Below are 11,060 nucleotides of genomic sequence, written 5' to 3'. Positions count from 1 at the left end.
ATGTGGCTGCCAGCAAAAAATGAACTGATTTATTTTTTGCTGGCTGGCACCTCAAAGGTAAAGCACAAAGCAACGAATAAAATTGTTGGCTGGGAGGCAATCGATGATCAGCTGGCAGCTCGGTTTTGAGCTGCCAGCATGTTTATTGGCTGCCAGCCACAATTTTGGCTTCCAGCTCATCAAGTGGGAACCGCAGAGATACGAGACTGATGTTTGCCTCCAGAAATTTAAAGCAAAGGGCCACACTGTTGCCCGATGCCCCAACTGTCACCAGTCGCACCATGCATGGTTCAGAGGATGCCCTGTCAGACTGGAGAAGATCTGGAGGATAAAGGGCATAACTCCACCACCTCGCAACAAGACCTCAAGAGGCGCCATCCGCCCCAAGAGACTGACCTAAAACCGAACCAAGAATCTACCCAAGGACCAACCTACCTCCTCCACCACAAACACCTCATCCTTCAATCAACCCAAAACACCCGCCATTATACCCCAAAACCCTATCCATACCGTTTCCTTGCCCTCCCAACCCTCCAGTTCCCAAACCCCTTGCCATCCCCCGGAAACCCCTAAGGTTTACCCCTCCCTCAACCCCTCCAGTTAATTCCCCCCAACCCCTCAGGTTATACCCCAAGCCTTTACACCGCCGACGATGCCGATTCCTGCTTGTGTCGAAGCAGGAACTCAGACAGAAGAAGATACAGCTGTTGAAGAAATGCAGACCGAGATACCGGCTGCAGCTCCCGTCACGTATAATGAAGCAGGAACACAGACAGAGATCATGGATAAGAGAGACAGCTGCGTCGGAAGCACCTTCATCCTCGTAGGAAAATACGACATTAAAAAAATCCTGCTGACCTACGAAGAACTTCAAGCAATTATCCAAAGAGCTCTCGCTAAAAAAGGCAAAAATTATAATCATCAACTGTCTTCCGAGATCTTCAACGAAGCCCTGGACTTGGAAATCAGCCTTCCAGACGATCTCCTCGCAAAAGAATACCGGTTCAGAACTCCGACGTAGAAATTCGACCGTTCACGAAAATTGCTGTTTATAGCAATAACTGCTTTTTCTACTACTAAATAATCTTCCTTTCCCCTCCGTTTTTCGGCCGCCTCACGTCTAACGACCGAATATTTCAACTGTCACTCTAACTACCGCTTAAGCTGTTTGTTTACTTTGTTTTGCTATTCCTAAAACTGATAACATTTCGTTTTTCTCTCGTCGATTCTCTATAACTAACGATCGGCGCTTTTTTTCTATTATCGAATAATGAAATATGGTACTTGAACTCCGTAGATTAATGTTTTTTTTTTCCGTTTTTCTACGACTATAAATTTTTCGATTTCCTTACTGGCCATCTCTGACTCGCCAGGACTCGCTACTATCGATCTTTATCTTCTACTAATGGGTACCTTAGGGTTTAAAGGGGTTTGTAACCTTGCCTGTTCACCTTTTCCTTTCCTCTGCAAATCATACCATCACATCTGCATATCCCATTGATATCATGAATAAAGGTTCGCCACGTATCCTTAAAATCACCTTAACCACCTGCAAAAAATTCAAATGACCTACGGGCTGCTTATAGCTAAAACCCGTGCTGGCATAAGGCCAGCTTAATCTTCAACAACAACAACAACAACTCCAAGATCAGTCCACCCTCAGCATTCCAGCCCGAGGATGTCTGGCTGCTCCAGACGAAAGCTTGCTTGCCTCAAGAAAGAAAGAGAGAGAGAGAGAGAGAGAGATATCATTAATGACTTTGATGACTATGGTATCATAGTTTACCTGTAAAATTCAAATATATGCACCAATTTTGACTCTGTATTTAATCATGACCTCTATAGGCGCTCTACTAGCCTGTCTAAACAGCATGGAAAAAACCGCTATTCGGAAAATAGAGAAGAATCTCTACAAGCGTAAGCTACTGAGGTAGCCATTACTTTTAATAAAGTATGCTTGAGAGAGGGTCTGCTTCCTAAGTATATTATCATTATTATTATCATTTTCCACTGAATATCCTAAGCCTATTTGTAGCCCATTTTCCCAACTCCCTAGTCCTAACACCTTATTTAACATTCAACCGCTTGTTGTTATACACAGTGTTTGACTAAAGCTGCCACTTTCACCTCCACCACTAGAGGAGGCTGCTCCTCATTCTTTCTGTTCCGTTTTGCTGGTGAGCAGCGGTGATGTGCGTCAAAAGCATTCCGTGTACTTGTGGTAATATGGCTGACTGTCTGAGTGTGTGTGTGTGTTTGTACTAAAAATGGCTGTCTAGCTGTATATCTACAATATGTATAAGAGTGTGTATATGTTACGAAGTTCTTCGTTCCCTCTTATTTTTAGTTATTATTTGTTATATGCTATATGGTGGCACTCTCTATCTACACAGCGTTGAGTTTCTATGTCTATTAGGAACTTATCATATAATATATTTCTAATACTTCTCTATTCTTCTGAACTACTGTTTCTGCATACTGGCTGATTCTTGATCTTCTCGGTTGATCTCTCAGGAGGCAAATCACGTAGAGAAAATATGTGAGTTCGGTTTTTTAGAAGTGAGTAGTTAACTGATTCTTTCCATCGTTCCAACTGAAGTTACTGAACTATCGACCAATTTCTGATTTCTGGCTCCGCCTCTTCTTCTTCTGGATTCCTTTTTAAAACCACCCTAATTCTTCATAATTGGGCAATCTTTAACGCCTAGCACTTCCGGCGACGACATCTAACAAATCATGGTTTATGCTGTGAGCAGTCGTAAGCTAGTTCCGCCCACTTGTTATTTGCTGCTCCCGGGTCAAAGTTTACGTCTAACAGTTTGCATCATCGATTTTTGTTGTCTCACTCAGTCCCTTTTCTGCGTTTTACGAGTGTCATATCGCAAACGCAAAATTCCTGTTTTGCGTTTCTCTTCTATTTCTCTTTCGCCTTTATCTACTAAAATCTCTACTACTGAGATTCAGGGCCTCTGTAACACGGTTTTTTCGCAATAACTTTTTATCTATGCATTTCATAAATATAACGCTTATTCAGAATACACATTATATCTACACATAAATTTTGACTGTATTCTGCATTACGTAGGTTGAATAAATTTGGTACTTAAAACGTAAAAGTGAATTTTTTTTTTTTTTTGAAGACGGGCCAACTTACTCAGAGAAAAGATTTCGAACGCACTCGTTACGTAACTTGAGACAGCAATTCTTCCCTCTTTCTCGGTGGATGATTGGCTATATGTAACAAAGGCTAGACCTCTGGCAACAATGACATACAAATTTAAATACAAGCAAAGTAGCACACCTTTATGAACTCTGAAACCTCTCCACTGATAATTGACATAATGAACAAACCAACAAAATATGTTAATAAATACAAAAACACTTCGATTATTAGTCTAACACCCAAAATAAGTTTCCTAAGAAATTACAGTCTACTTTATAGGTCACAATCAGATTGACAAGATGTAGGCACCTGTTCTTTATTACGTTGTAAATCTGTTTTAATTAAAATTGTATATATATATAACATTATTATTTTTGTTAGCCCCAAAATATATATATATCTTTTTTTTTTTGTCGGAATTTTGGCTGTCGGCATTTTGGTCTGTCGGCATTGTCGCTGTCGGGATATGGGGGTGTGGGGATTATGGCTGTCGGGATTCTGTCCAAATCACAATATAGTATATATATATATATATATATAGTATATAGCTTATATATATATATATATATAATAATATATATATATCTATATATATTATATATCTATATAATAATTTGATATATTATATATAGTATATATATATATATTATATATATATATATATATATATGATATATGAATATATTATAATTATATATATATATTATATATATATACAATATATATATATATATATATATATATATATATATATACCTATAATTATATATGTATATATATATATATTTATATATTAGTATATATGTGTGTGTGTGTTGTGTGTGTGTGTGTGTGCAAATAACCCTGATAGGGATGAGATCACCTACAACTACCATTATGATTACTTATTGTTAATCTGTCTATCACTTCTACAACGTAACTTTAAGATAGAGGTAAATGCTATTTTTCGTCTCATTACCGAATCTTTAACATAACACAATGATAATAGTGATAATAATAATTTTGAATACTGTGAAATTACTGCTACTATTACTACTACAACCCCAATTTATAATAATAATAATAATAATAATAATAATAATAATAATAATAATAATAATAATAATAACTAATAATATTACAATTACCACCAAAGTTATATTATTAAAAATGATAAAAAAAATTATAGGTATATTATTATTACTACTGCTTTTACCACTAATAATAATACTACTAATAATAAAAATACTAATAATCGTCATAATCATCATCATCATAATCATCATCATTTTAGGTATCATTACTGCTACTAATGATTAAGGTTTTAACCAAAACGTGAAAATTAAAGCAAAAAAAATCATAGAAAATTTCTACGAAAGATTATGTCACAACTAGAACAAAACAGGACCAATAATAAGGAATAGAACATCAGCAAACTTTTGGTCAATTTATCTAAAAACAGAGAGACTCGTGTAGATAATCTCAGGAGGATATTAGACTTCATAAAATTCAATTTGTAATATGGTGAAGAGTCGAAAAAGATTACTGGTGATTCCTTCGACAGACCTCGATCCTCCCGAAGTACTGCAGGAGCTGGTCGAGGATCTGGAGACTTTCGTCAGAACAGCAACGATGAAGAGGAAGAATCCCTCGGAGCCAAGCCGTGAAGCCCCTTCCGGAGTCTTCCCTGGAATGAAGACTTTGTTGGCTCCAGGAACGAACGCCTTCAGAGCCAGAATCCAACGTCCGTTTGAAAAACTAAGTATGGAGACAGCGAGAGTCTACGGGTATAACGCTTCATACATCATGATTGCCACTTACTGCTTTTTACTACTAGTGCTTTATTTCTTGTGCTGTGACATGTACGCTTCAATCTGTGAGGACTGTGTAACATTGTTTGGTTCTCAACAGATTAATGTTGGCGTACAATGATATAATATCATCTTATGATATAGCGGTTTATCGGAATCCTGAAATCTTTGAGGAACAACCCAGCAGCATTGATGCGTCTCGCTTTGCTCTCGCCATCCCTGGGATGGCACTGTTGGCGGGCTTGGCGCTCGCTGCTTTCTGTTGTTACCAGATTAAAGGATCCCGAGTTGACGACCCGGAAGAAATCGTTTCGCTAGAAGACAGCATGGAAACGGAAGGCAGTAACGACAGTGAGGATGATGCAGACTTGGACAATGATGACGACCTGGACACCGAAATTGGCGACGACGAAGACAGGCTGGAATTGGAAGATGAAGAAGATACCGACCTAGACAATGATGACGACTTGCAACCCGAAATGGACGACGAGGCTAGGCTGGTAGACAGCCTCGAATTAAAGGAAATTGACGACACCGAAGATGACCTGAGCACCGAAACGGATGAAGAGATGAGCCAAGAAGAGGACCTGAATAATTGTGAAGTCGCCGTAACACAAATGGAACACCTCTGGAAAGATGCTCAGCAGGAGATCGAAGTGCTCCGAAAGCAGCTACTGGAGAGAGATCTGCTGCTTGAAAAGAAAGAAAACGACGGCAAGGAAATGAAAAGTCATTTCGAAAAGGAAATAAATAAAAGAGACGAAAAAATCGTCAACCTCCTCCAACAAGATGAACAATTCAGAGGTGAAAAGTGCCTGTTGGAACAGGATTTAAGATTGGCTCGAGATCAGCTGGAAACGACTCAAAAGACAAAGAAAGAGCAGACGTCGAAAATAAACTCCCTGGAGAACCATCTGCAGGAAAAAGACCTCTTCCTCAAGAGGAGAAACGAGGAGGAGAGCGAGATGAGACGGGTCTTCCAGCAGGAGATGGCTGAAAAAGAGAGAGAGCTGGAGGCCACCTCACAGAAGGAAACAGAACTCAGCCTGAAATTAAAGGAAAGTGAAAATACTAATGGAGTTTACTTGACTTGGAGCCAACGAAGAGTTCTGTATGATGACTGAAGAGTTGGGGAACGTTTTAGCTGAGAGAGAAGGAACAGTCCACCTTCTGAAAGAATCCCTCGCCTTTAAAACAAACCTAAAGAATTAGAGAAGGTCAAGACCAGCATGAAATAATAAAGAGACGAGTGAAGGAAGTTGAGGATGATAACTCGACTCTCAGAGAAAAGCTGAGGATCACTGAAGCGGAGAATGTTAACATTCAGCCAGATATTAGGAGATGAGCTTCAAGCGATGAAGAACTGGGTGGCCGACTAGGAAGAGAAAATGCAATGAGTAAAGAAGAGTTAGAAGGAAAGGAGCTAGAAATAATGTTACTGGAAGAATCTTTAGAACAGAAGGACACCATTCTGCAAGATGCTCTTCATCACTGGAAAGACACTGAAAAGTTGTTGGAAGGAGCAAAGGAAAAAGAGAAGGAGATTGGAGGCTTCTCTAACGACCTTAGAAGAAGAGCTCAGAAGAGGAACCTTCAAATCGAAGAGTTCCTCACAAAAGAAGAACAGTCAAGGTGTGAACAACAAGAATTCGAGGATAAACTAGACCTAGCTCTCCATTATGCAATGGAGCTGCAGACGTTGCTAAAGGACGAAGAAGAGGGAGAGGAAAATCAAAGAAGATTTAGAAGAACAGAGGAATAAAAACCATCTGTTAGCTAAAGAAAAGGAAGAAGAAGAGACTGAAATAAGAAGGCAACATCAGGAGAAACTGAGGCAAAAGGAAAAGGAAACAGAGAAGCAGCGTGAATGCCTGGAGGAACTCCAGGATAACTTGGAAAGCGCTCTGCGTCAAGACAGAGCCTGGAACGCTTGCTGGAATCTAAACAAGAAGAACCTCATCTGTTTGAAGAAGAAGGAGAGTAAAGCCCAGCTGGAAGTGCAGCGACTCCTCAAGGACTGCGATATGCTGAAAGAAGAGATTCAGCTACAGGAGCAGAATAGAATGAGAGAAGAAAAACGTCTCAGGGAGAAGCTAAGAACACAGGAGGAGGCTTTGAGGGAACATGACAAATACATGTTGATGATGTTTCTACATGGGACTGCTCAGAGGAATTTCCAACTAGAACACATTGCACTGGAACATGGAGACGTTATGATTGAAGAAGGGAAGAGAGAGAAGTGCACAGGAGGAACAGTAGGAAGGAAAGACACGGGGAGTGAGGAAGACCCCTGTGAGAAGGCCCGTGAGACAGAAGAGAAACAAACGTAAGGATACTGGAATGCTCAGCGGGTGGGGAGAAAAACGAGGATTACGAGAAACAATGGGAGGGCCTCAAGCACATTGTGGAAGATGTTCTTCACGGAGATGAATAAAGATCTTCAGGATATTCATCGTTCACTGAGGAGGAAGGCATTGGCTGCTGAGTTCCCCCAACTCGTCAGCGAAGGCACTGTCTCAAGGAACGAACAAACTCGCCTGGTGCGAGTCAAAGGAAGAATTTTCTGGAGGTAGGAGGACAAGCTCGGTATGAGAGCAAAGCTATTTGGAGGTAGGAGGACAAGCTCTCAGCTTGAGAAGCCAACAGCAGTTTGGAGGCTGGAGGAAGAGCTCTCAGCTTGAGAGCCAACAGCGGTTTGGAGGCTGGAAGATGAAGCTCTCAGTTCAAAAGCCAAAGCTGTTTAGAGAACTAGAAGGCCAACAGAAGGCCACCAGAGGGCGCAAGTTCAATGCCTTTTATATATGCAAAATATGGGTTATGCAATGCATAATGGGCTCAATACTTGCATATACTACTGTGGCAACCTCTGGCGCGGCGTAAAAACCCGTAAGTTCAATGCCTTCCATATATGCATAGTATGGGTTATGCAATGCATAATGGGCTCAATACTTGCATAATACTAACTGTGGCAACCTCTGGTCGGCGGCGTAAAAACCCGTAAGTTCAATGCCTTTCATATATGCAAAATATGCGTTATGCAATGCATAATGAGCTCAATACTTGCATATACTGACTGTGGCAACCTCTGGCGCGGCGTAAAAAACCCGTAAGTTCAATGCCTTCCATATATGCATAGTATGGGTTATGCAATGCATAATGGGCTCAATACTTGCATATACTACTGTGGCAACCTCTGGCGCGGCGTAAAAACCCGTAAGTTCAATGCCTTCCATATATGCATAGTATGGGTTATGCAATGCATAATGGGCTCAATACTTGCATATACTACTGTGGCTAACCTCTGGCGCGTCGTAAAAACCCGTATGTTCAATGGCCTTCCATATATGACATAGTATGGCTTATGCAATGCATAATGATGCTCCAATACTTTGCATCTATACTGTGGCAACCTCTGGCGCGACGTAAAAACCCGGTAAGTTCAATGCCTTCCATATATTGCAAAAATATGGGTTATGCAATGCATAATTGGGCTCAATACTTGCATATAATACTGTGGCAACTCTGGCGCGGCTTGTTAAAAACCCGTAAGTTCAATGCCTTTGATATATGCAAAATATGGGTTATGCAATGCATAATGGGCTCAATACTTGCATATACTACTGTGGCAAACCTCTGGCGCGGGCGTAAAAACCTGTAAGTTTCAATGGCCTCATATATGCAAAATATGGGTTATGCAATGCATAATGGGCCTCAAAATACTTGCATATACTACTGTGGCAACCTCTGGCGTGGCGTTGTAAAAACCCGTAAGTTCAATGCCTTCCACCATATATGCATAAGTATGGGTTATGCAATGCATAATGGCTCAAATACTTGCATATACTACTGTGGCAACCCTCTGGCGCGGCGTAAAAACCCGTAAGTTCAATGCCTCCATATATTGCATAGTATGGGTTATGCAATGCATAATGGGCTCAATACTTGCAGGTACTACTGTGGTAACATGGCGCGTCGGTAAAACCCGTAAGTTCAATGCCTTACCATATATGCCATAGTATGGCTTATGCAATGCATAATGAGCTCAATACTTGCATATATACTGTGGCAACCTCTGGCGCGGGCGATTTAAAAACCCGTAAGTTCAATGCCTTCCATATATGCAAAATATGGGTTATGCAATGCATAATGGGCTCAATACTTGCATATACTACTGTGGCAACCTCTGGCGTGGCATAAAACCCGTAAGTTCAATGCCTTCCATATATGCATAGTATGGGTTATGCAATGCATCATTGGGCTCAATACTTGCATATACTCTGTGGCAACCCTCTGGCGCGGCGTAAAAACCTGTAAGTTTCAATGCCTTTTAATATATGCAAAAATATGGGTTATGCAATGCATAATGGGCTCAATACTTGCATATACTACTGTGGCAAACCTCTGGCGTGGCGTTAAAAAACCCGTAAGTTTCAATGCCTTCCAAAAATATATGCATAGTATGGGTTATGCAATGCAAATGGGCTCATTACTGAATTTACTTACTGAAACCTCTGGCGCGGGTAAAAAAACCCTAAGTTCAATGCTTCCAAATTATGCAAAAATATGGGTTATTGCAATGCATAACGGGCTAATACTTGCATCACCCTATTCAAATGCCTGGCAACCTCTGGGCGCGGCGTTAAAAACGTAAGTTTCAATGCTTTCATATATGCAAAAATATGGGTTATGCAATGCATAATGGCTCAATACTTGAATATACATGTGGCAACCTTGGCGTGGCGTAAAAAACCCGTAAGTTCAATGCTTGCATATATACTACTGCAACCTCTGGGCGGCGTAAAAAGTAGTTCAATGCCTTTCATATATGCAAAATATGGGTTTATCCATGCATAATGGGCTCAATCTTGCATACTACTGTGGCAACCTCTGGCACGGCGTAAAAAACCCGTAAGTTCAATGCCTTTCATATATGCAAAATAGTGGTTATGAATGCATAATAGGCTCAATACTTGCTATACTACTGTGGCAACCTCTGGCGTGGCGTAAAAACCCGTAAGTTCAATGCCTTCCATATATGTTCATGTGGGTTTATGCAATGCATATGGGCTTCATACTCGCATATCTACTGCAAACCTCTGTCGGCGTAAAATCCCGTAAGTTCAATGCTTCCTATGCATCGTAATGGGTTACATGCAAAGGGCTCATACTTGCATATACTACTGTGGCAACCTCTGGCGAGGCGTCAAAAAACCCGTAAGTTCAATGCCTTGTCCATAATATGCATAGTATGGGTTATGCAATGCATAATGGGCCTCAATACTTCGCATATACTACTGTGGCAACCTCTGGCGCTGCGTAAAAACCTGTAAGTTCAATGCCTTTCATATATGAACAAAATATGGCGTTAAGCAATGCCAATAATGAGGCTCAATACTTGCATATACTACTGTGGCAACCTCTGGCGCGGCGTAAAAACCTGTAAGTTAACAACATGCCTTTCATGTATGCAAAATATGGGTTTATGCAATGCATAATGGGCTCAATACTTCGCATATACTACTGTGGCAACCTCTGCCGCGGCGTAAAATAAAACCCGTAAGTTCAATGCTCATGCCATATGCAAAATATGGGTTATGCATGCATAATGGGCTCAATACTTGCATATACAATACTTGAATGTGGCAACCTCTGCGCGGCGTAAAACCCGTAAGTTCAATGCTTCCATATATGCATAGTATGGGACGTTATGCATGCATAATGTTGGCAAAAAAATCAATACTTGTCAATAACCTCTGTGCAATTCTGGCGCGCGTAAAAAACCCGTAAGTTCAATGCTTCCATATATTTGCATAGTATGGGTTATGCAATGCATAAAATGCATCAATAACCTTGGCAAAAAATAAGAACTTAACTGTGGGCACTTCTGCATATACTACTGTGGCAAACCTCTGGCGCAGCGTAAAAACTGTAAGTTCAATGCCTTTCATATATGCAAAAATATGGGTTATGCAATGCATAATGGGCTCAATACTTGCATATACTACTGTGGCAACCTCTGGCGCGCGTAAAAACCCGTAAAAACCCGTAAGTTCAATGCCTTTCATATATGCAAAATATGCGTTATGCAATGCATAATGAGCTCAATA

At 40.5% G+C, this 11,060-nt stretch overlaps 1 protein-coding gene across 1 annotated transcript; it reads left to right on the top strand.

The window, feature by feature from the left end:
- Nucleotides 1-6,346: 6,346 nt before the first annotated feature.
- Nucleotides 6,347-7,283, top strand: LOC135200668 (golgin subfamily A member 6-like protein 25). The gene is made up of 2 exons (XM_064229276.1): nt 6,347-6,585; nt 6,662-7,283. Exons 1-2 carry the CDS (start codon nt 6,347-6,349, stop codon nt 7,281-7,283), a joined length of 861 nt encoding a protein of 286 aa, XP_064085346.1.
- Nucleotides 7,284-11,060: the final 3,777 nt, after the last annotated feature.

The sequence above is a fragment of the Macrobrachium nipponense genome, chromosome 27, assembly GCF_015104395.2.
Source record: "Macrobrachium nipponense isolate FS-2020 chromosome 27, ASM1510439v2, whole genome shotgun sequence".
NCBI classification, from domain to species: Eukaryota; Metazoa; Arthropoda; class Malacostraca; order Decapoda; family Palaemonidae; genus Macrobrachium; species Macrobrachium nipponense.
This window is presented reverse-complemented; position numbering and strand designations above follow the sequence as displayed.

Excerpts from the sequence above, each read along its gene's own strand:
- LOC135200668 (XM_064229276.1), top strand. The coding sequence starts at position 6,347 with ATGAGTAAAGAAGAGTTAGAAGGAAAGGAGCTAGAAATAATGTTACTG. Across the intron at positions 6,586-6,661 it reads ACAAAAGAAGAACAGTCAAG|GACGAAGAAGAGGGAGAGGA; the intron begins GTGTGAACAACA and ends ACGTTGCTAAAG.